Source organism: Sardina pilchardus, chromosome 13 (assembly GCF_963854185.1).
Source record: "Sardina pilchardus chromosome 13, fSarPil1.1, whole genome shotgun sequence".
Lineage (NCBI taxonomy): Eukaryota > Metazoa > Chordata > Actinopteri > Clupeiformes > Clupeidae > Sardina > Sardina pilchardus.
In genome coordinates, this window is record NC_085006.1 from 20,305,420 (window position 1) to 20,331,303 (window position 25,884).

The following is a 25,884-nucleotide window of genomic DNA, read 5'->3' on the forward strand; positions in this document are numbered from 1 at the left end:
GTTGTAATGCTTGGGCTGGCAAGGAACTGAACAATCTGTTGTGGTAGTCTACACTACTTTTTTAAGTGTCAGTGAATGTAAGCAGAGCTTCAGACAGGGGTAAAGCACTATACTAATAGTAGAATAGAATATATATTTTTTTTGATCCCATGAGGGAAATTAGTTTCTCTGCATTTAACCCAATGTAACGGAATTAGTGAACACACACAGCCACAGTGAACACACAGTGAGGTGAATCACACACTAACCCAGAGCAGTGAGCTGCCATGCCCAACCAGCGGCGCTTGGGGAGCAGTGAGGGGTTGGTGCCTTGCTCAAGGGCACTTCAGCCGTGGTGGACTGGTCGGGGATCGAACCGGCAACCCTTCGGTTACAAGCCCGAAGCCCTAACCAGTACACCATGGCTGCCCCAACCATACCATTACAGTCTGTGGCCCTAGTCAACTGGCAGGATGACTGGTTTCCATGATCTTGTGTCCCGTGTGTATCGAACGGCACCCGGCTGTGAGGGACAATAATTGTTTCATGCTTCAGGAAAACACGGTGGGCAGCCTACTCCCTACTTCCACTGAGTGTAGCTATAAAAAATAGGGAGAAGACATTTCAGTTCAAGGTCAAACGGTTCAAACACCATAGACCAGTTTCCCCTGCATGGATTAAGACTAGTCCAGAGTAAAAGCTCTTTTTTTATGGTGTTCTTTACTGAAGTTAGTTTAGTCTAGGACTGGGACTTAATCCATGTATGGGAAACTGTCCATGTGAGAAGAATTCTAAGGCCAACTCGGGCTTATTGGTGCCACAAGAGTAACTGAAGAACAGACGTCAAGATGTGTTCAAAACATCTAAACATTCCCTTGACCCATCTTCAACCTCCTTCGGCGCATTTTGTATGCAAAGGAAAAGAAATTGATGCCACATCCCTTCTGTCCTCCTGGTCTCAATTGGTTTCATAGTCTTTCCAAACTAGAATACAAGCGTAAACTGACCAGAGAAATAGTGCCAAACAACCAAACATATGTGGCAAAAAATGACATTCCATGATGGTAAAGATGAACATACCAATACAGTAACATTTATGTTTGGAGCTGTCTCCTATACTGTTCTCCACCACTGCAGTGCAATTCAGAGGAAAGAGTAAACAGACTATAACCATTTATAGGAAATCGAAACGGTGGACTGTAGATTAGCCTGTACACTGAGCAGAATGCTGTAGATGAGTCAAAAAAGGCCTCAAGCCAGAATGTTCTCCATGTCGTTTAATCGCACGGATAGGTACTGAAAGGTACTTATATCATGGGAAAATGAATGTCCTTCATTTCTCAAAGACAACATACAGAGTGGTTGCTGAGGCAGGAAACATTAAAAAGCAATGAATCCATCAACATTTCAACTTTTTTCCACTTGGGCCCAGCAAATGTATCATGAAAAAGTATCTGGCAGCCCATCAGGTTGTCCTTTTTGTAGACCGTGATCCGGTGCTTTCTTCCAATCCCCTCGACAGGGCGCAGGGCATGAGTCAGTTGAGGTGACTGGAATTGCCCCACTCCTCTCTTCTCCTCCCAGTTTCCAAATATGTTCAGGCACGCACAACAATTCCCTAAAGGCTCTCTGTTTACGGTAAAACTGATCAACTAAGCACAATGTATCTGTAAAGAAAAAAGATGCCCAGTCCCTCTCTGTTTGATTAATTATCACTTTCTAGTTTGGTTAAGTTTGTCTCTCTGGTTCTCAAACTTTTCACAATAAATACGGCCTCAGAAAACAATTGGCGTTTCAACTAACATTATGACCGGCATTGAAATACAGTAGCGTAGGCCATTTAACTACATTGTATTGGATATTACTGTATGGTGCATACTGTTTTGCGTCTTTGTTTTTTCAAGGAAGAAAAAAGTAGTTTAATCATTCGAATCTTTTCTGAATTGTAATGAACATAAACGCAGCGCCAAATGAAACTTTTCACCCAAATGTCAATCTGATAGATATGACTTATTAGGAAGTGTGTGTGTTAAGTCTCCTATTCTGAAGTATGTGTGTGTGTGTGTGTGTGTGTGTGTGTGTGTGTGTGTGTGTGGTGTGTGTGTGTGTGTGTGTGTGTGTGTGTGTGTGTGTGTGTGTGTGTGTATGTGTGTGTGTGTGTTTGTGTGTGAAAGGGTAAGACAGAGAGAGAGATAGATAGAGATAGAGAGAGAGACTGCCTGCAGACTCAGAGTGTCTACTTAGACAAGTCTACACATGTACAGTTGGGTGAGCCACTCACGACCTGTCCTGCTTATAGAGGCATCTTACCCACAGCAGAATGTCGAAGGTTGCGTCACTACTGCGTGTGCGAGTTAGGCAAAAGCTTGATCTGGCCACAAGATTTCTTTCTGAGAACTCTGACCACGGAGTTTTGTCTTTACAGATAATGTGATCGTATGCTTCTTCAGATGCACCCTGTTCACATAAACGGTGTGTTTATCACCTTTGACATCTGCATCTGACATCTGACATCGGCGAGAGCACGCCCAAAATACCCAACATGTTCTGACTGAACTTCCCTCGTTAAAGTGAAAAACTAAGTTGAAATAATTTCACCCAATTGAAAAGTGTCAGGTGTGGTTCACAATTAGCAGAAGTCCGACTCTGAGACAATCGTTTTTACCAACCACGACGCTGGGATTAACAATAAACTGGCCTGCGGTAGCCTCATGTCATCACAAAGTTGATATCAAAGTGAAGTCCGACAAGTCCAAGAACCTGTAGGGTGACATTTTAGTGCTCTGCCGTGGTTGCTAAGGGACTTCTGTTGCTTTCGGTAAACTTCCTTGTCAAGAACTATAGGAGGAAGATGGTAAACGCAGCAGGGGCATATTTGCATCATGTTTTGGCCAGAGATGAGAGGAAATGGCAACAATAGCAACGGCGCAGAAAATCAGTGGGGTACAACAATCTGTTGATGTGCTTAGCGTATGCGCTCACGCACATAGAGTATCGCGCTGCTTGCACTTTCACGTTTAAGCCACTTAACGCATAGACATGATCCTCATCGCGATTAAATCAAGGTTATATAGAACGTCATCATCATCTGACAATCATCTTTGTCAGAGTGATCTTTCCTTACACTTATTCACCAAATACGACGTGTCCAATAGAATATGAGCATAACTCTGCCACACATCCTGTGCATTGTCACCCGAGGGAAGAGCAGGCTACTGTCGAATACCTACTTGCCAACATTAATTATGCGGGAAACAAATGGTGGGCCGGGGGGAAACAGCTGGAGTCTTCGGACCAGCATCTTTTACATGTTTTTTTTGTTTGTTCGAGAGACACACAATAGTGGCAAACAATATATCAAAAGCAGGAAAAAGACATTAGGGTGCTTGGCAGACTGAGACAATAGATCTTTGATAAGTTCCGTTTAACGCAAAAGAGTCTCTAATAAAATTGCGTAAATGTCGTGCGTACATCACAATGCTCTGCGGACCAAACCGGTGTGCCAACTTTCCTTTTACGCACGTCGCGCATTAGTGTCCCATTGAGTGAATAGGTCAGAGTTAAGCACGGACATATTCCTTAAATGCATTTTGTAGTCTGTTCCCCAAAAACATGATGTGTTTTCATGGATATGTCAAACTACAAAGGAAGACATACTATAAAACCAAGTTTCTCAACAAGCACCTATTGATACACGGATATTTCAATAACAAAATAGACACATTTTTAAAATAGTGACTATGTCTTAAGTTAGCAAAAATTTTGTTATTACTGTAACACCCACCTGAAGCTGCGAGTCCAAACAGGACTAGAACTTGTAGCCGATATACGCACATGAGGCAACCGGGAGTACCGACTCAAAGACGCACTGGGAGATGATATATCCTCAACTCAGCGATATCTGAGCTTAGCACTCCAACTCCTTTGATCGACTACACGCAGCGTTCACTCCAGACAAAATCCCACCACGACCTAGTCCGGGACCACCTCTTGGCACCTGAACTGTGGGAGGACACCTTGGCTCCGTTTCGCTGGCACTGCTGACATCACACGGAGGAAAGGGAAGGAGGCATGGCGCAAATACATACCTTGACAATGGGACACCCTGGCGGTTTTCAAAGAGAAGTGCACATACACTTTCCAATTGAGTGATAGGACTCCCCCCAGTGGATCATCTTTAAATAATAATAAAAAAAATTAGGCTACACTTTTACAACCACTCAAAACTACTTCAAACCAACCGCAAATTAAGATATGTTTCAAGCCCTTTAGCTTTAATGAGTAGATATGTGTCACCAGTGGTCTATTTGACAGAGGTGGGCAAGTCACCCTTCACGGTCCTATAAAGTCTTGAATTGAGCAAAACACCAATATCATGAAGGCGGTATTCTAATGTAAGATACAGCTAAATACATGGCCTTTGTTATATAAAAGTACTGGCTCCCTCATCTTATCCCAACAGTTTATCCTCAAAGCTCCTTAGCCCATCATTACTAATTAAACTTTGCCTTGAATCCACCGCAGGGGCTAATGTGCTGAGGCCGTTTGATTGTTAATACAACTGAATTAAAGCCATTTAAGAAAAAATAAGAGGCTAGATCAGTTAATCAGTCTGAGTCTGAAAATCCAAGGAGGCACACTAAGAAACACATGGTGTATGTAAGGACAAGGACCATCTGGGACAGGAGAAGGGGCATACTATGCCCCATCAAAGCTTTTAGATTGAACATAGCAGGGTCATTTGTAGATGCTTTAAGGATTTCCCTGTGGGAATGAGATGAAACACTTTAATTCGCATTTTCCCAAGAGCATAGAGATGAAGTGGGATTAGCACCTCATTTAATCCAACAGATTGGGTATGCCAGGGTTGCACATGTATCAGTCAAATTGAACCATGTATTGAACAGTAATGTCATTACATATATTAACCCACCTGATTTGATCATAAATAGAATTCTTCTATACTTTTTTTCATAAAATGTGTATGTAATATCCTATACTGAAAACAATCACATTTAACACATATGAATGTTTATTGAAATGATTGACAATTGTTGCCACTTTTAGTGAACATGCACACAGTAAAAAACACTTTGATTAACATTAAATGACAAAACTAACTCCCTCAGTATGTCGAGCCTGTTGGAAGTGTTTAAATTCATAAATATCTCTCTATAAATGACAAAGGTTGGTTCATAGGCACTAAGTGCATTTCATTACTGTATGTAACTCTGTCCATACAGATCAAGACCATTTGTTTTACTTGTACATTTCCCATGCATGGTATTCATTCACCATGATCATCATCTGACATACAGTAGGCTACTTTATAGTGACAAATCCTTGAGCTGGCCTGGTTGACCATCAAAATAAAACTTTGAAGTTAAAATCCCTGTCTGACTCATTACTGGCCCCTGGTGACAAGTCCAAAGTGGAAATTCATCAGGAGCATACTGTAAAGCAGGGATGGGCAACTTTCATGACTAAGAGGGCCACATTTTTTTACCATCACCATCAGAGGGCCAAATGTGGCCGCGCACTTCCGCACATCTGATGCTGCAAAATAATTCTGAATAAGAACGAAATATGTCCATTTTCATGATCAAATGCATTTTTAACATAGACTCCCTAACAACAAATACAAATATTTTACAGCCAGTGATGAGTATTATTTTCAGTGCAAAGGGCTCACATAAATCACCATTCAATGATGGCACAGAGCTGAAAAACAATGGCCCATCATGAAGTGCAACAAGCCTCATATTCAATGCATTTATGCTCCCACTCAATTTTTAAGAATTTATAGACATTTCCTAGCGTCCATAATGAGAGTACAGATGTAACATGTAACATCCATCACATCTGTACTCTCATCCAACGCCAAAACGTTAGCTACAGTAGGCCGACTTGCAGTCGATTGCATGATTTGTCTCAGCTCCCCCCCTCGACATTATCAGAATGTCAACAATTATGCGCGTCACCGTGCGTCGGGACAAATATACCGTTTCGAAGTTTTTACCTCCACTACGCACCCAAACAATTTCGCCATCTGATATAGCTTCTTTGCTTTGGCAAGCTCAAGCGAAACAGCAAAAGACGGATACCTGTGTAGTTCTGGCAATTAGTCGCTATTGTTAGTGTAGGCTAGCCTACTTTTGATTTGAGGTCGGCAGGCTACTTCTGATAACTTTTCGCAAGGTGTTGTAGTGTAGTGGCGACTTAAGTTTAAATCTTTCATGGCTGATATAGTTTTTAGCAAAACTTGACATGGGTTTGCCTTGCCATTCTATGAACAGACACTGCTTCCGATTTTGACTGAAAGGTAGCCTACGGTTTTCTAAATGAGTTTTCTACTTTTCTTCCATGTGTGCACTGTTTTTCCTCAGCGATGTTAAAGGTCCGTGGGCCCGAGATGGTTTGCTTAGGAGGCGCTATCTATCGGCGAACAGTATAATTACAATGACGGTGTGGTAAAAAAAAAAAAAAAACACGCATTTTTAATCACAAAAATGATCATCCGCGGGCCGCACTGAGTGAGGAGGCGGGCCGCATGCGGCCCGCGGGCCGCCAGTTGCCCATCCCTGCTGTAAAGCATTGAGTAGAGAGACTAATAGACATGCATGCTTTAATGCAATTAAGTTACATATGGGTAAGTGCAGCTCTAATTCACGGAATAGAAATGGGCTTCTATGGAATAGCTTAATGGAGGATTTGAAAGCATGCATCTTGGATTACCCAAGTAGTGTGTAAGTGGCTCGTGAATGTGGTTTTGTTTGTTCAATAAACATTCCATCTTTAATGGGCTGACTCAAACGATGATATATGGATGTAGTCTATATGGAGGCTTCCGTTTTTGGACAAAGGTTGTAAAGTTTGAGCGCATAAACGATTGCTCCGTAAAACATAGGCAACAGGCGTAGGTTATGCAGTGCACTCTATGCATCGCAGTATTCAGGAACATGGCCACGTAGGCTATAAAAAGACAATATGGATTAATATCCGGACATTAACTGGTGCATGAGGAAACTCTGATGCCTCGCTGACAACAAAAATGGCGTTGCTCTTCTGTAGGTTTACCGTCGCGTTATAGGCAAAAAACGGCCACTTAATATCCAAGTTGGATAAACTATGATTACGCAGTGGTAGGCTATACATCAGTCTATTTTAGGATAACTTCCGGTGTCTCTATGATTTTCCTGTCGTCACGTAACTATCTGCCTCCCCTTTCCAAATGATACTACAAATATGTATTTCCCCCATGCGTTTCCAATTCTCATCCACTCGTGAGGCGCCAGTCAGGTGCAGCTGTTAGAAAAAACACTGGCAAGCCAACTCAGGATTGGATGTTCCTCCAGCTTCTCCATCCATGATGCATTGTGGGATGAAATAAGATGCTGGCAGGATGGAGCTAGAAGAAAACGCATGCACCACTCTGGGAGAGGTGGCGGCTCGGCCAATGAGAAGGACCCTTGCGTGCAGCATTGTTAGGGCGGGGGAGGTATTTCGGGGGGGCAGATACCCGCATATTTGCTGTGAGTAAATCTTAATCGACAGTCTCAGCGTGAGATAGCAGGTGTGCTAAAAACGTGGAGCTCGACAACTACAACATACAATTTTCCGGAGCTAACATTGCAGTAAGCATCCTTGTGTCAAGGTAAGTGTCATGAACTAGCCTACTTGAGCAGCATTATTGTGAACGACACTGATTAAGCAAGTTTGTTTCAGAAACGTCTCTCTGTCACAAATCGATAGAGAATGTTATGCGGATTTATGGCCATGGCTGTAAGCTTTCACCCTATGTAGTTACATGCTTTAATAATGACCATTAATGTCTGTGCTTCAAATAGCATAACCCGTACAGATGGTGGTTGATTATAGGTTCATTTCTTACAGGTTACACTGAAACAAATTAACATGCTACATTTAGTTGCAATTTTCAGCGTCAAAAATGATTCTCGTTGAGACTTCATAGGTGGTTGCTAATCAATGATTGAAGTCCAAATAATTGGATCAATGCACTTGACCAGTCACATGACCTTTCCATACGCGTCAGTAAGTAGCAGTTTGTGATCTGTTTTGATTGTCCGGTTGCTTGCTGACATGCGAGACTCTCCGGTTAAATCACAGAGTGGTGATTATTGTCTCCGCTTGCTATCAGCTCACAGCGATGGCCTGTCGTCGCCGATGAGCTTATTAAGTAATTTATTGATTCCCTCTCAGTTCCCCCATCTTTGGCCCATGACTGTCTGGGAGGTGTGAGCCAAACGTCCTCCAAGTTAGGACGAGGAACCAAAACATTCACTCTCCTCTATCATGTAGAAGCACAAACAACGCAGAACGAAACCAGCTCATACATTTCCAATGCTACAGTTGTGGCCTACGACCATAAAGGGATGGAACTACCTGGTACAAAACCATAGCATCAAAACTATATAATATCTGACCACTGAAGTGTTTACAGGAGCCATGCTTCTTGCATTTGGTTTTTGGAATGTGGCTGCATAGCCAGCTGCTAATTGTCGAGCTCACTGGTGAAGGGTGGCCTGCGCTGCTATGAAGGAGGTCTGTGTTGAGTGAAAAGTAGAGGGGAGACGCCATGTTGAGGCCTGAATTACTCAGGCCCCCTGAGGCTGGCAGTGATTCTCAGCGTAGCCATATCTGATGTTCCTAAATGAGTTCAGGCAAATGGATCTTTTCATGAGCTAACTATTCTCAAAGAACTAATTTAGTGTCACACAGGGTCGTGGAAGTGGTGAGTGAGGAGTGGGGGGTGGCAGAGGGGGGGTGCTTCACTCTTAAATACTGAATGCGTTCACTGTCTCCCATGTGTTTTTCGGACTTCTTTTTCACTTTGTAACTCCTTTTGTGCTGGCCTGCAGACACCATGACTGACAGGAAGGCTGTGATCAAGAACGCTGACATGTCCGAGGACATGCAGCAGGACGCCGTGGACTGTGCCACACAAGCGATGGAGAAGTACAACATCGAGAAGGACATCGCTGCCTACATCAAAAAGGTGAATCTTCTGCCTTTTTGTTTTGTCTCCTGTAAACTGTTATGACTACTGTTAATGCCATGACCTCTTGTGTGCATCAATTGACTCTGAAAGCTGTGATTTTTGCTGACTTGACAATGAAGTCATGTTTCTGTTTCTGCTTCTATTACCCTCCCCTCCATTTTTTTTTTAACACAGGAGTTTGACAAGAAGTACAACCCCACATGGCACTGTATCGTGGGCAGAAACTTCGGCAGCTACGTCACCCACGAGACAAAGCACTTCATCTACTTCTACCTGGGCCAAGTGGCCATCCTCCTCTTCAAGTCGGGCTGAGGGCTTGGCCCTGGGGCGCAGTGGGACAGGGTGGTGGGAGGGTCAGGAAAAAAGATGAAGACCCGTCCACCTCTCCGTCACCCCCACACCCTACCTGGACTCGCTGACGCACTCGGTGGCTGATGCTCTATCCACCCACTTCAGATATCAAAACAAAAACGGCATCTCATCGTGCTGCTGGCTGTGCACAATTGCATGGACTGCAAACCATCCTTAAATGTGTATATGTTGCGGTGGGAATTGCTTTTTTCAATTTAGATGCCAGTATAAGAGAATGGGAAGTTTAAAACTTTTTTTGTTTTTTTCTTTTCATTTTTCCTCTTTTTTTTCATTGTTTAATGGTCTCTGAAACAAAACAAAACAAAAAAATACAAGTTTGTTAGCACTGCAGTTGTAAAAATGCTTTAAGTGGCCTTTTTGATTATGGAGTCACGTACAAAAAAAAATAAAGGAGAGCTAGACTTAAAGAATTAATGAATGTGTTTGTACATTTCAGCTTTTCTTTTTTCTAAGGATGTATTTGCTTTAAGTATGTAGTGCTGCCACGTAAAATGGTTCCCACCACCATGTGTGTTCTGACTGGTCTGTTGGTATAAAGATAGGAACTAGAAGGGATCAAGCACATGACTTGTGTATTAAACACATTACCCAGGGCATAGTCCAATCAAGTCACCTCCTCTACAAGTTGGTTGCTACGAATTGTTTGCCTTCAAGTCCATTTTGTTACGATAATTCTCGAAATTCTCTCCGTTTCCAAGTTTGTTCTGCAGTTGGCAGTGAGGTGGAGTAGTAGAGAGGATGGCAAGGAAAAAAACGACCTGCTGTTTCTCAAGCGTGCTTTTGGGAGTTGGGCATGTTTTCGATTGCCGGTGCTCACCGAAAGAATGTGCAGATTTTTTGGGGGAGGTGGATTATGGAGATGGCTAGCAGGATAGCGTTTGTGTGTGCCAAGGATTAGTCTCCTCCGTCTCATGATGTTTATGCTTTACACCTGCGAGTGGAATGTTTTTTTTTTTTATTGTTTCCCGTATGATCTTTTTTGCAGTATCTGTGTCTAGGGGTATCTCTCTTGTGTTAGAACGCACTCACCCACTCCCTTTAATGTTCAAAGGAGTTCAGGGCGTGGATGCTTTAGGATATTCCGGTGTACAAATGCCTCTCTCGGGCCTGTTTCGTCACTCTCTCTGCGCCTCTGCCCTCTGCATCTAGGCCCACCATGTTGGATAGCGATGCCTTCTGAAGCCGATCTCTGACGGACCCGTTTCAGACCGCAGCTGTTCGGCCTGTTGTGCTTTTAGTTTGGTTTATTTTTTTGTTCTTTGTCCTTTGCGTTCTGTAACCCTTTAATGAGTACCTGTATGATTTTGCACATTGCGCACTGCTCCCCCTCCGCAGAGGTGTGTGGCTACACTTGCACTTCATTTTGAGATGTACCCTGTTGCTCAGGTGCGACCCATTCCCAAACAGGAAACGCATAGAGACGAGTCTTGTCACATTCATTAAAGAGGTGTGATGAAGCCTGGGAAGTGTGTGTAATTCTTTGTCTTCGACTTCTGTTTTTTGTTGATTATTTACAAGCCAATGTCTGTCATTTTACTCAGGCGAAGCTGCTTCAGAGCCTCAACAGACTCTGCCATGTGGCACCATGAAGCTGGAAACTTCAATGTCTGTCCATAGGAGAGTGCAGTCTGAACATACCACTACTAATTCAAACTTTTATGTAGAACTTCTATTTTTCTTCTTAGATTCTAAGCCCCGTTCAAATACTTTTTTCTCTTGCAGTCCTTACAGGTTCCAATTGCATTTTTAGAACATCTAGAATGTTCAGTTGTTGCATAAGGCTTTTCCTGAGAGAAGAAAGGTTTCAGATGACACACTCTAAATCTCTCTAGAGTGATGTTTTGAAGGTTGAGATGACTTTACCTCAGCATTTACTAAATGGCCCAGTGTTGATTCATACAGCACAGCACACACAATCTTTTGCTGTTCAGATCCCTTATGGGGATACACTGTTAATCTGAAGCAACACATTATTTGGAGATTAATCCACATTCATTCCACCATTTATAAATTATATTGTCCATGCAATGAGCTGACCTTCTAAAGTCATCATGTTGCACATTGACCTCTTGGTAATATAAGAAGGAAAATTGCTTTGCCAATCAGCAAAACTAGATGATTCCCTATAGCTGGAAGCCTTAGCTTTATTCAAACTAATGTTGCTGTTATTACAGCAAAAACAACCCAAATTGAGCATATTTGTTTTGAGTGTGCGGTAGATTACTAATAGATAAAGGTAGGTAGGTGTGTGCGTGTGTGCGTGTGTGCGTGTGTGTGTGTGTGTGTGTGTGTGTGTGTGTGTGTGTGTGTGTGTGTGTGTGTACGTAAGGCAGGTTACACAACATTTTTGTAGTGAGAATGAATAGAAGCCTGCATAATTAGGCTGCTACAGAAATGTGCAGTCCTCCATTTTAGAGACCACTAGTGTTTGCAACTGGAGCACTTGCTCCAAAACATTTCTCACCATACACCCTTTTCAGTTATACTCAGCAACTGCCACAGTGTTTGCAGATATATTTACAAAAGTAGAGTAATCAGTCAGTAGAATAGGGCAACATATTCAATACAATATTCAATAAACAGTGTTGTGTATGCACCTCTTTTTAATTGCACAATTACACACCATCATTAAACATAATTTGAATCAATCTTTCATCTTAATCAACTCAAAGCACCACATGTTTTTTTTGTTGTTGTTTTTTTTCCTGGAAGCATTTAATATTTCTACTAGTTGACCACTAGAGGGACACATTTCCATGTGCAATGATGTGAGCTTTTTATTACCTCTGCCAGGGATGGTGCTTTCATTTGTCAGCAGTATTATTTAAAAAAAACGATCAAGGCACGTTTCATGAAATTTTGGTATGCATGTGTCATGGCAGAACTCTTAAGATTTTGGAGCAATCCTTATCATAAGGCGGATCAAGGATGACCTTTGACCTTTTTGGCCCTGATGGAGGTCTCCAGTACTACTGTGTTTAAAAACTGAGTATATTGTATATACACTGTAAATCTCAGTCATCTATCAAATAATGAATCCACGACAAGTAATCTAATTTGTACCCATTCTAAAAATGAATTAAAACTAGATTCCATGGATTTCCTGCTTTGAGCCAAAAATGTTGCTGTTTACAAAAACAGGGCAAAAGTAGCAATCACATTGGTACTGCAAAACAAGTGGTAGATAGACAGATAGATAGATAAATAGATACTTTATTGATCCCCAAGGGGAAATTCAAGGAATAGAATGGTATACTGGAGATCCAGATCAGCTGATTTTGGTAACATTAATGTGCTGCAGAATGTCAGTTGTTTAAAATACCAAGGATTGTCCATTACAGTAAGTGGAGTTATATATACAACAACACAGTATGTAATGTATATGTATGATCTGAGGATATTCAAAATGTGTTCATTTAAAGGATATGTAAAATTGGCTTGTTATCACAAAACTTTACCTAAAAATAAATTCTCTGAGCCATAAGAAGCACTGTGTTAAAACCTGACTACAACTACAGTACATATTTAGTAATCTCATGCAGTAGGAAAAAAAACAACATTGTGCGCATAAACTAGTATGGAATTTCGGCATCAAAAGCAATGACTAACGTTACTAGATCTTACTAGACAGAACAGTCAATTATTTCCAAAAATGGAGTAGCCTACATCGAAGTACAAAAGCTAGTTGTCTTTCTACACTACACAAAAGCACCATGCAAGCAATTTCCTATAAAACTACATCCCTTTTCATGATTATTAACAGCCAGAATTGCTAAAGTTAGAAGATTTGCACTGCACGACCAACATCTTGGGTGCAACATGATTTCAGTTAGAAAACAGAATACCATTTCTAAATTATACTGAACACTAGTAAGTAGCCAAGAAGAAGGGACAATTCTGATTCAAATATTATTTCATGCCCCATGCACCAAATGCTGTCATTTCTTTGTGCAAGTTTGGCCTAGTCAGTTGTATAACTTTCAAGGAACAACCCCCCCCCCCCCACACACACACACACACACACATGCCCACCCTCCCCCCAAAGACAAACCCACAGTAAGAGTAATAGAGTTACACTCGTTGGTTTTTGGGGATGGGGGGGGCCCAGTTGATGGTGATTTCCTCTTAAACCCCACCAACCCCAGCCCTGCCCTCTGTCCCTGACATGACTGACCCTGGCACTCCAATCCTGTCGTCTCAGATAGCAATCGAGTCTCAGGGACTTGAGGCTTTGGCTGTGGCGTTTATAACCCCACAGAGATAAGATGTGAGCGGTGCCTGACCCTTGGTGTGTTTTTTTTCCTTTCTTTTCTTTTTCCTCGTACTGATTTTTATGGCCCCCTCAGGAGTTGCGCAGGTACGGGGGTGGGGTGGTGAGTGTGTGGTGGTGGTGTGGTGGGATGGGACTACCTGTTGCTGTGGTTTGGTTTAGCCTCTATGGCATCTCCTTGAGCATCAGCAACCCCCTCCCCTGCACTCACCCCCACCCCCCATCCACTCACCCACCTCTTCTCTTCTCCGACATTGTGACCATCGACACCTGGAAGTGTTTGGAAGTGGAACGCAACACCGAACCGCTTGCTGCCCTTTCATGTTGCCGATCAAGTAGTGTGATTTGATTGGGTGTGGTGGTTCATGCAGCCCACTGCATTATCAGTCAGGCATTATGGTTTTGACGGGAGACACGATGCCAGTTAAAGAAGCCAGCTGACCGATTTAATGCAAAGTTAATGTACAGATTGTGAACATCCACCTTTTGACAGGACGGTGTCCTAACTGACTATATCCCGGAGAAGATGACACACCACTTGGCCGCCTGCCACTCGACATGTGGATGCACTCCTATCTCTTAGACACCCTCCAACCTCCAACAAACAAAACCGTGCTATGCCTGTCTGCGCCTTATCAAGATCACCTCAGCAAGTTAGTCATGAAGACTGGGAGCTAATAGGGGCACAATGGCCTGCAAAAGCCCCAACAGGGATTCCCTGCACAGTGGGAAGAGTTAAACATTATCCCGCGCTCGGCCTATTAATAAGCATCGATACCGCAGAACTGAGAGTGGCTACTGACAGACGACGGCCCTCGTCAGGCATGGAAGCACGGAGATAATGCTGCGAGTGCGACGACGTGTTCTTGGGGACGTGGAAAAGTCCCAGTGAGATTTGACGTGCTGATATCTTGTAGAGCAGATGTATCAGGGTATGGTGTCCGGTCAACTGTATCACTAAATGTCAACAACTGTATTTTCTGTTTTATAATTTCCCAGAGGAATAGGACCAACTGTATAGTTTTTCACTATCAACTGTATGCCACTCACATGTTCATGGTTTTTCTGTCTGGGTGGTTTGTCCTTGCAGAGTTCTCTGGAAGGTGATTGGTTTTGCAAGTCTCACGAGGAAGAGAGAGAGAGACCGAGAGAGAGAGAGAGAGAGGGAGAGAGAGAGAGAGAGAGAGCAGTTTGTTCTAATGGCTTCTCCTGAATGGCCTAATATCAGCCATGGGGCTCTTTGTTTCGTTGTGCATGGCATTGCAGGAAGTCTATGAGCCGTTAATGCACACACACACACACACACACACACACACACACACACACACACACACACACACACACACACACACACACACACACACACACACACACACACACACACAGATACTCAGGCATTGTATAGCTAAGTGTCATTCATGTAACCTTTGCCCAAACGAATGCTAGCATGACATTTCCAGAAACTCCACAAGTTCTGAACGCAAAGGACCATAACCTGTTTGAAATGGGGAAAAAAACAGTGCACACACACACACACACACGCACACACACACACACACACACACACACACACACACACACACACACACACACACACACACACACACACACACACACACACACACACACACACACACACACACACACACACACACACACACACATATACACATCATTTACTACCCTTTAGATTAAACCCACCTTCTCACTGCTCACTCCATGTCATCATGTTGTCATCATGACAAGACTTCTGTATGACTCATAAAATGGGGGCATAAAAGCAAGAGTAAACAGCTGTTAAAATACTATAGCTGGAGGATGAGCTCAGACATGATCCCAGAGCACTGCGGCTCTGTTTGGACCTAATGGGACCCTATAGACAGAGGCCAGTGGGAAGCAGGCCAAAGGCATCGAGGGCTTGCTTTCATGAGGCCATAACCTGCCTGATAACTTCTCCATGATTGACTTTTGCCCCTGTTGTCTCTTCTCTCTCTCTCTCTCTTTCTCTCTTTCTCTCTCTATCTCCCTCTCTTGCTCACTTAACTGTGTGCATGCCAACACACATACTCTCTCTCTCTCTCACACACACACACACACACACACACACACACACACACACACAAACAAACATGTCCTCCCTCAGCAGTTTTCCAGTTTCCAAAATCTTTTCAGTAACTACATTAGAAGTGCAGAAGGAGTTAAGTTGCATGACAAGATGTTTGATGCAATTGACTCATCTGGCATGATACAGTCCCTATCATGCGCTCTCTGGTTCCTACCGTCTCTCTCTGTCTCTCTCGCTGTCTCTCTATCTCTGTCTTTGTCTCTCTCTCTCTCTCTCTCTCTCTCTCTCTCTCTCTCTCTCTCTCTCTCTCTCTCCTACCGGCTCTCTCTCTCTTTGTCTCTCTCCATCTTTTACTAAAAACGCCAGCCACTTCCACACCCCTCTTCAAACACAATCTTAAATAGCGGAGGCTTTTATGGGCCATTGTCGTCGTGTAACTCCCTCTCGCCCTCCCTCTTTACAGGCCTCTCTGAGCGCCGCTGTCAAGGATAAGGCAATTAGCTTATCATAAAGGCATGATTTACAGAACGCCCGGGCGGCAGGGCCCGTGTGGCGGCTCGGCTTTGATTGGGCCCCGGCGTTGGCCCCGGTCCACCCCTCCTGGCCTGGACACTCACATGTCTCATGTCGGCTGGGTGGATGGACGCGTGTGTGGACCGAGAGGGGTAGGTGGAGATGCTAGGATGGGGCAGGGTGGGGTGGGGTGGGGTGGGGCAGGTGTGAAGCGTGTGTGTGTGTGTGTGTGTGTGTGTGTGTGTGTGTGTGTGTGTGTGATGGAGGCAGACTGTATCTAAGTCTTTACCCATGTCTGTGTTTCGAATGTTTGTTGCTGTCCTGATGAAGTGTCCTGATGAAGTGTGTGTGTGTGTGTGTGTGTGTGTGTGTGTGTGTGTGTGTGTGTGTCTGAAAATGTATGACTGTAATGTCAAAAAATGAGAAAAAGAAAAAGTAATGCTTGGTTGTTTCTGTTCTTTCCATTACATGTTTCAAATGACATGAATAACATATCAACAACAGGTCTCTGTGTGTGTATGAGCATGTACATTAATTTGCTAATGTGTGTGTCTGTGTGTGTCTCTGTGTGGCTGCTAGTAACCGCTCTCCTCTCTCCGTCCCCTCTCATCTTATCTTGGGCAATATCCTGCTAGTGTCGGGCGGCATGTGATGTTGAGCAACGGAGTTTAAAAAACACGCCGCATAGCACAGGTCTTTATGAGCTCCCGTGGCTGATTGTGAAACACCGCCACCTCCACCTCCACCTCCTCCTCCACCCCCACACCAACCCCCAGAGCGCTTCTGGCCTCTGCTCACTGCTCCAGCACCTGGGCCCGGTCAGTGGCTTGCCCCCTGACCCATGCCATTCCCTGGGTGATGGGCAGTGGACCGTGGATGACTGACGTTCCTGTTCAAAATGATCAGGAAATGACTATAAGTACGGTGGCCCGGAGGGGGTGTTTGTCAGGTGCATACTCCGGGACAAGGAAACATATATTCTTTTATTTTATTATTTTTTCCCATTCATTGACTCAGACACCTTAATGGTGTGGCTCTCAAATGGAATGCATACGGATGTGGGCGAGACAGAACTCAATTTTTTTTTTAAAAAAGGTTTTTTTTCTTTAGCAGCAGTCTCCCGTTCCCTTCAAGGGGAGGAAATGGTTTACATTGAGGAAAAGAACTGCATAAAAAAATAAGCAAAATATAAAAGCACTTAAGATGTTGCGGCGTAAAGACGAGGCATTGAAAGCTTACAGTAAGAGGGATGGATGGCATGCCAAAGAGTGAGCACACTTTGGATTTTTAAAAGGTGCTATAAACAGCCATCTCTCCTCCTCTCCTCTCCTCTCCTCTCTTCTCTTCTTCTCTTCTCTTCTCCTCTCTTCTCTTCTTCTCCTCTCTTCTCTCCTCTTCTCCTCTCTTCTCTTCTCTCTGGCCCTGTGCTTCCTTGTTTATCTCAGCTGCCCCTGACAACCCAGACTCTCCTCAAGGTCTGTTTGACTTTAGAGGCTCTGCAGGAGGTCGGGGACACCCAGCATGGGGGGTTGTGGTCGGTTGAAGTGGGGGGGTGCGGGGGGGGGCGGGGGGGGGGGGGCATTTTGGGTCTTTGGGAGGCAGTGGTCTCTGTGTAGGGGTCACGGTGTGGTTAGTTTGGTGGCACTCACTATGTCGCTCTCAGGACCTAACAACCGCCCCCCCACCCCACCCCCATCCTCCCTCATCTCTAGGTTTCTCTCTCTCTCTCTTTCTCTCAGTTTATCTCTCTCTCCCTCTCGCTCTCCTCTGGATTTTTCTTTCCTCCATGTAGCAGCCATTGGAGCGTGACGGCTGCTTAATGACTTTCTGGCTTCCCAGGTGTGGTGGCCGGGCAGCGCGATGCTGGTGACGGTCATGGCATGGTATGCATGGCAGTGTGTGTGTGTGTGTGTGTGTGTGTGTGTGTGTCTGTGTGTGTGTGTGTGTGTGTGTGTCTGTGTGTGGTGGATGGCGGGTAGAAGGGAAAGAGTGCTGCTTGGATGGGCGCTCTCTCTCTCTCTCTCTCTCTCTCTCTCTGTGTGTGTGTGTGTATACGTGTGTGTGTGTGTGTGTGTGTGTGTGTGTGGGAGAGAGGGGTGGGGGGGTTCTCTGTAAAATTCCGACCCCCCTGGCAGTGGTGGCGTCCATGTTAAATGGTGCAGAGGTGGGCACAGGAGTGAGGGATGAGCTGAGGGGGGGCATGGAGGAGGGCTGACGGGGAAAGGCCCATCTGATTGGATTCCTCTCCTTTTTACAGAAATCTTCTTCTTTTCCTCCTTTCTTTCTTTACCTCCTTTCTTTCATTTCCTCCTTTCTTTACCTCCTCTATTTCATTTCCTCCTTTCTTTACCTCCTCTATTTCATTTTCTCAATTCTTTTCTCCTTCTTTTCTTTCCTTCCTTCCTTTTTTCTTCCTTCTGTCCTCCATTTTTTATTTCTGACTTCTTATCATAATTCTATCATTCTCTCTCTCTCTCGCTCTACTCCACTGTTGGTTCCCTAACTCTATTACTTTCTTCGTCTCCATCAGTCTCTCTCTTCATCTATCGATCCCTCTCTATCGATCAGTGTCTATCCATCCCTCTCTTTTCTTACTCTCTCTCTCTCTCTCTCCCTCTTCTCTCTCTCCCTCACTATCTCTTTTCTCTCTCTCTCTCTCTTCTCTCTCTCTCTCTCTCTCTGTGTTCTTTCCATCAGGATGCCTCCCTCGGGTGGAGGTTAATGTGGTGGGGCAGAGTTGGAGATGTGCAGATGCATTCATTTACAGGAAAGGCAGAGGAGCGTGAAGACAGAGGCAGAGTCCACTTTTACCCGAGCTGGGGCGTTGGGGTCAGTCAGGGAAGAGAGCGATGAGGGCATCTCCACAGATACCAACACACACACACACACACACACACACACACACACACGCATACACACACACACACACACACACACACACACACACACACACACACACACACACACACACACACACACATTCAATGCCTGCTTTCAGCCTGTATAGTTCTGGAGGCCTGAAGATCCAGGTAAGCAGCTTCTGCGTTGTGTCTCCATGTCCATACTCATTCAGCCGTAAAGTCACCAGGAAATCACTGAAAGCCATCATTTCTGTTGCATCATGGTATGGGAAAAGATTACGGCTTTCCTGTAAGGTTAAGTTTTCCCAAACGTCCGTCATTTTTTTTTTTTTTTTGCTTTTCCAATTATGAAAACAGCAGTTTTGTTTTGTTGAACTCTGTTGCGTTAAATGATTAATCTTCAACACTTTCCTATGACAGTGGCCTGAGTCATATGCAGAGAGATACAATTATTAACTCGGTAATGACCTAGAGTTGGACTGGACCCAAACATAATACTCCACACACTCATACAACACTTCAGCCCAGTGTGTGGTCTTGGCCCAGGTAGTGGAGGATGCTGGAGGGCCTATGTGGCCCGGTTCTGGCCCTCAGCTGTAAACACACACCCAGTGAGGTGTTTTACACTAGTATGCTTCTTTATTCAAAAAGACTGACGTGCTCGTGATGAGAGTCTGTGTAAAAGTGGCTTCGGCGTGACTTCATGAATTTTAAGCGTGTGTCAGTCTTTTAAAATAAAGAAGCATATTACGTACAAAGTACTGCTTGGATGTGTGCTTTTCACATCAGTGTGACAATTACAACTTTAAAATGAAATAAAAAAAAATGTCATTACGTAAAAAACAAAAACAAAACCCATATCTAAGGCCTGCACTCACTCACTGCCCAATATAACCATTGTTGCAGCTTTTTTTCTAAGAGTTTGGGAACTCCATTGCTGCCTGCCTGTTCAGGTAAGCACCCTGAGACAAAAAAAAAGGAATTTTACAGTAATGGCTAAATGATGGGGATTTGATGCAAGACATGTGACCACACATGCGGTGACATCCGGTCAGTGCAAGATGGGCACAGGTGCTCCAGGCTGTCCAGGGAAGGCACAGGACAGACGCCACGGTTGATTGAGTGTGAAGCGTTTTCTCTTTACTCATGCGATAATAGATAACTTTGGCTTTAAGATTTCATGGCAGTGGGCCAGGTGTGTGTTCAAGTTGAAAATCTCATTAGCTGGCACAGATCGAATCGGGAGACTCTGACACACGCACCAAAAAAAAAAAAAAAAAAGGACTGACGCCAGACCAGAATTTTACCGTCAACTGACCCACACAAAACACAAAAAAAATAGATAATGAAGAAATGCCAAAGAAATATTTGATATAATATTTAACTCTTTCCCGACAGCCCAAATCAGTACGTAGGTACTGGTGACGTAACTGAACAGTTCTACCCTTTCTCTGTAATGAAAACACCCAAAAGAGTGTCAAGGGGGGTCTAAGCCAATCACACAAATTGTTACATACTGGATTCTTTTACATATATTTCCACTGGTTGGGTATAATCTTTATGTGTTACAGTAATACAACATCAACCGCAATTCCCTCAATTTCAAGATGGCAACCAATGTAAAGCAACTGAGATTCAGTGGAAATTTATGCAAGTGTATGCTAATTGGTAAATATAAATAATATAAAAATTCCATGACAAACTATATTTGTGTAGCCCAAGTGCTGTATGTGGCTTCAAGGAAAAATAGATACTTTCCCTGACATATGCTAGGTCACCCACAGCAGAATGAAATATCAAAGGAGTCATTTTTGGCCTATTTTTGCTCTGTCGGGAAAGAGTTAATTATAATCTTTTTAATATCTTCAATTTGTGACAAGGGTTATCCAAAGGCTTAGTTTATATACTGTATGTGTTAGTGCGTACGTTCATGTGCGTGGGTGTGTGTGTGTGTGTGTGTGTGTGTGTGCGCAGGTATGCGCGTGCACATGTATGTCTGCACATCTTCACTTGTGTTCACATATTCACATGAATTACATGCATATGGTTACATGCATATGGTGTGAAACTATCAACAGCGGGCCTATACATTAAAATCCCTGGGCCATCACAGTGTTTGTGAGTACAGTTCTTTAACAAAGGCCCTATTCAGCCTCCTCTCTCTGGCACCTGATGAACGAGAGCCTACAACACCATCGACTAATGGCAGACACACACACACACACACACACACACACACACAACACACACACACACACACACACACGCACAGAGGGAACCGGCTGATCTCTCACTTCGCCTGTTACTCATTAACATCAGACAAGACGTGTTACTAAAACAAAAAAATAAAAAGAGAAATAAAAATAGAAAAAACTCCCCAGTCTGGTGCAGATAACCTGCTACTGCTGATGCCGAACGTCAGATATAAATTACTGGCCGAAAAAGGGAGAGATTGTTGACGTTTAAGGTCACCACTGCTACTGTCACACACTTGGCTTGTGGGTCTGGTTTTATAGCCTTAATAAAAAGCCACCTAAAAAGGAGGTGATAAGTGATAGCCATGGTTGTGAAGATTTAATGTGCTGAAGTTTGTTCTTACATTTGACTCTTGCCTGCTGGGTATGCCTTTTGGGGTTAGATGGTTCTAAAGTGGTATGAGTATGTCTTGTTTTATTATATTTAGGCCTAACACAGGGATTATTTATCATTTACCAATGCGATGCAACATAATGCATTATTGTATGCAGCGTTGTCCAGCGTTACTTCTCTGTCTGTGTTTGGAATAGCTATCAGAGGGAAAAGAGAAGAGTCATTTCCTGAAGTGTGATTGTGAACGTTTTATGGAAGATCATTGTCGTATTGTGATTGTCATTATTTCATGTAACAGAATGTGGCAGAGACACTGGGAACATATGGACTCAGGGCACTGCTAGGAAATGTGGGCCCTGTAACAGACAGTAATTAGTATATTGGGTACACACACATAATACAGTATATAGTTTTATCACTAAACATAAGTCTGTCATGTGCGTGAAATCTACAATTTCCTTAGATACAAACTATGTGCATGATACACACAGAGAGTGTGAAGGGAGATTATAAAAATCTATTTTTTTTTATCATTATTACTGTAAGAGACTGTGACGATATTATGCCAGGATCTGTGTAGGAAGGGATTTGATTTGTTCTCTATTATAAATCAATGTGTATTGTAACATAGGGAACATCTATATTTAATTATTTTATCAATACATTCCTATTATTACTCATAACTTTGCAAATTATATTTTCTTTCTTGAAATTACTGTATTTGCAATAAATTTCAACTTGTATGTAACTACTCTTTATGGAAGCATATACATTATGTAGCATAATTCAAATGGCAATGCATTTTCCCATTTACAATTCAATATGTCATTGCATTATGCAAGTGACAATTCATTATGCAATTTACTAATATACGACTTTGGAACAGAGGACTATTTTGTTAATGTTTTCCATTATACATTTTATTTCCATTATGTTTTGCTTGTTTGTTTGTTTTTGTGTGTGTGTGTGTGTGTGTGTGTGTGTGTGTGTGATTTTAACGTGCACTTGCTGTGCTGTGGCCATGTTTGCTCAGCGTGCCCTGGCCTCTCCCCGCCAGAACATTCCGCTGGGCTCCGGGCCGCTGATGGCCTGCGTGCGTGCCTTCGCATTGATGAGGGAGCCGCCTCGTACGCAGAGGAAGCCAAGCAGGTAATTGCCTGCAGAATTTTTAATTGAGAGGAGAGCCAAAGAAAGGCCAACGTTCAGGGAGGTTGGACGGAGGTTGGACGGAGGTTGGTGAGTGTGTGTGTGTGTGTGTGTGTGGGGGGGGGTGGATAGGGAGAGCATGGACATTGTGGGCTTGGATGCGGTGGGGGGGGGGGTCGGGTGAAGTCACAGAAAAAGCTCTGGGAGAAGACCCCCCGCCTTCATTATTGCTGAGAGCATTGCGGGTCGTTAATGGTGGGGATGATCCACGGTGCGGTGCAGTGCAGCTCAGCGATTCAGAGAGTAGTCAGTGGAGTGTGTGTGTGTGTGTGTGTGTGCGTGTGTGTGTGTGTGTGTGTGTTTAAGAGGGAAGGAGAGAAAGACAGGGGAAAGGAGAGAGATATAACCATTTATAGTACAGTTAACTATGGTATGGCAGAATATCAGTTGTATCAAATGTGTATGCGTGTGTATGGGTAAGTGTGCACTGAAATGCACCAACAACACACATAGACACGTGCACATTGTGTGTGTGTGTGTGTGTGTGTGTGTGTGTGTGCATGTGTGTGCGTGTGTGAGTGTGTGAGTGTGTGTGAGTGTGTGGGTGTGTGTATGTGTGTGTGTGTGTGTGTGTGTGTGTGTGTGTGTGTGTGTGTGAGTGTGTGTGAGTGTGTGTAAGTGTGTGTGTGTGTGTGTGTGTGTGTGTGTGTGTGTGTGACTCTGAGTGACTCTGAGTGACTCTAATAGCGCTGTAGGATGGGGAGTATCCTCCTGCTCCTATAAGCACATCCACCTGCCTGCATGGGAAAGAGAGAGTTCTGGGAGAGTGAGCGAGCGCCCACTCCTCTCCTCATACCCACCCCCCCCCCCCCCCCCCCCACTAGCGCTGCCTCTAATTACCCAATGCAAATGTCACCCCGAGGGGAAATGACTCCGACTTTAAGAAAACAATCCTAACGGGGATCTTCTGCCAGTGCTCACTGGGAGCCGTGTGAGAGCCATGCGACATGGAACGACACTAACGACTCTAACTTTGTGTTTGGTTTTGGGTTGAAAGATTAGGTTGACTTTTTAAGCCACACGGGGTGCGTGCTAAAATTGTTCAGTGCCTATACCTGACAGAAAGTTCATAGGTTAATTTGAAAAGTAAGTTTTGCAAAAGATGCTGTTCTTGTGGCTGGCCCAAAGTTTTGTTTTTATTCACTTCTTTGAAATAAAATGAAACGTCTGTATGCAAAGGAAAGGCAAAATAATGGGTAGAAATGTGATTGTGGGCCTGTAGATTTTTTTTTTTGATTTTTAAAAAAAGAGATGATCATGTGATACATAGGCTACTTCCCTCCTTTGGTGTAATCTAGTTAGCTGTAGTGTGTATACTGTGAGGTATCTGTAGTGGGTATACTGTGATCAACCCCAAATGTTAATATGTATCCTTTCCTATTTTAAGTGAGTATACTGAGATGGTGGTGATGCTTTTGATGTGGGCATACTGCGTAGTCCCATGTGTCACATAAGAATACACCACTGCTTCCGTCGTGTGCTGACATTCCACAGTACATCAGATGCAGCGTTCTACTTTCATGAGCACAGACCGATGCTCCTCTGAAGGGTAAAGAACCCTGCTATGGTTTGACTTTCTATTTGGTCAGCCACATATTTTATTACAGTGTTTTCCCCCCACATTTACTTCTCCAGTTTCCTGCTTCTCCTATGTCAGAGGAATACACACCACTGCTCTTTCCCCCTTTCTGTCCTTAGGGGGCAGTAGTGAGATGATTCTACGACATGAAAGTCTGGCTTGTGCTGCGCCAAGGCCAGCAGTCAGCAAACTTGAGCACTTGTGTTTGTAACATAAAGAAAGTGTATATTACCTCACATTCAATTTCTTATTAGCAATGCTTTGCATGCCATATGTTCAGTTTTGTTCTCTTTGAAGGGATAACTGTGGCTGATCTACAGTATATTCAAACATTATATCATTCACAATACCTCCAGTCCCCAAGTCCTTTTTTGAATGCATTGCATTGAGATTCAGAATGTACAGACCTTGGCCGGGTTTCCCAAAATCGTTAAGAAGCTCTTAAGTCCTAAGAACTTCTTAGGAGCGTTCTTAGAACATTCTTACAACGCTCCTAAGAAGTTCTTAGCACTTAAGAGCTTCTTAACGTGTTTGGGAAACGCGGCCCTTGTAAAATCAATTAAGCTGTAGTGTGCAAAGAGTTAGTGATTCCAAGGAAGAGATTTGTTTTAAAGTCGGGTCTTTTCAATCACTTCTCAAGGCAACGGATCATTGCTTATAGTCTCAGGGCTTTATTTGCCCAGCTGAGACTCCTCTACTTCTGGGATTTGTTTACTTTTCATACTTCCCTAGAAATTTATAAGAATCCTTTGATTTCTCAACATAGACTAACATTCTGATCCGTCTGACATACTGTATGCACATGGTGGTGAGACTGTCACGGAGACTGTATCTCAGACATGCCAATGCTGATTTCCCCAAAACCATCCTTTAGTTGCAGCCTTCATAAGTGAAAAAACATAGCGATCAGATCATAGGCTCGCTATGACAATAGCAATGGCCTTTGCACAGCTTCCTTGATTTCACAAGGTCTGTCGCATTTTGCCTCTCAATAAAGACAAAGAGACTGGAGGATATTGTAAATGAAACAGCGTATGAATATATACCACAAACAGTTATCCATTAAAGAGATCAACTAAACAGGACATATAACATTTATAACAAATAGCACAAGTCTCACAAACAAATCATGGTGAGGTGGTGCCATTTACTGTAATGTAAAAAAACACAAGTATCAGCACGCACACGGTAGACAGCAGAGCTCGGCGCCATGGGGGCACTAATGGCTAACCTGGGCATGAAGGATGCCCTTTGTCTGGTGGCACAGCCAACATGGACCTTCCTCATTCCTCTCGGTTCTTCTGCGGTCAGTTTGTGTCACATCAGATGGGTATTTTCAGAGAGGGATGCAGAGGACAGATTATAAGGGCGCTTCGTGAGGAGGTTGGAGACCTTGGCTAGTATTTGTTTCCGACTTGTTCGTGTGTCAGT

At 43.6% G+C, this 25,884-nt stretch overlaps 2 protein-coding genes across 2 annotated transcripts in view; one reads left to right on the forward strand and one right to left on the reverse strand.

Annotated features, from left to right (window-relative positions):
* LOC134099709 (myelin protein zero-like protein 2) overlaps positions 1 to 3,977 on the reverse strand; it is a 19,551-nt gene extending 15,574 nt beyond the window's left edge. The window contains exon 1 of the mRNA XM_062552695.1: positions 3,764 to 3,977. Coding sequence (XP_062408679.1) covers positions 3,764 to 3,815 — 52 coding nt within the window. The 5' untranslated portion in view covers positions 3,816 to 3,977. The remainder of the gene's footprint in view (positions 1 to 3,763) is intronic.
* A 3,502-nt stretch (positions 3,978 to 7,479) lies between these two features.
* Positions 7,480 to 10,836, forward strand: dynll2a (dynein, light chain, LC8-type 2a). Its single transcript, XM_062552995.1, has 3 exons — positions 7,480 to 7,633; positions 8,859 to 8,995; positions 9,173 to 10,836. The coding sequence occupies exons 2-3, from the start codon at positions 8,864 to 8,866 to the stop codon at positions 9,308 to 9,310; spliced, it is 270 nt and encodes an 89-aa protein (XP_062408979.1). The 5' UTR covers positions 7,480 to 7,633; positions 8,859 to 8,863; the 3' UTR covers positions 9,311 to 10,836.
* Positions 10,837 to 25,884: the final 15,048 nt, after the last annotated feature.

Bases quoted from the DNA above. Each gene is read 5' to 3' on its own strand.
- dynll2a (XM_062552995.1), top strand. From the start codon at position 8,864: ATGACTGACAGGAAGGCTGTGATCAAGAACGCTGACATGTCCGAGGAC. The intron at 8,996-9,172 runs GTGAATCTTCTG...TTTTTAACACAG, and splicing joins TCGCTGCCTACATCAAAAAG to GAGTTTGACAAGAAGTACAA.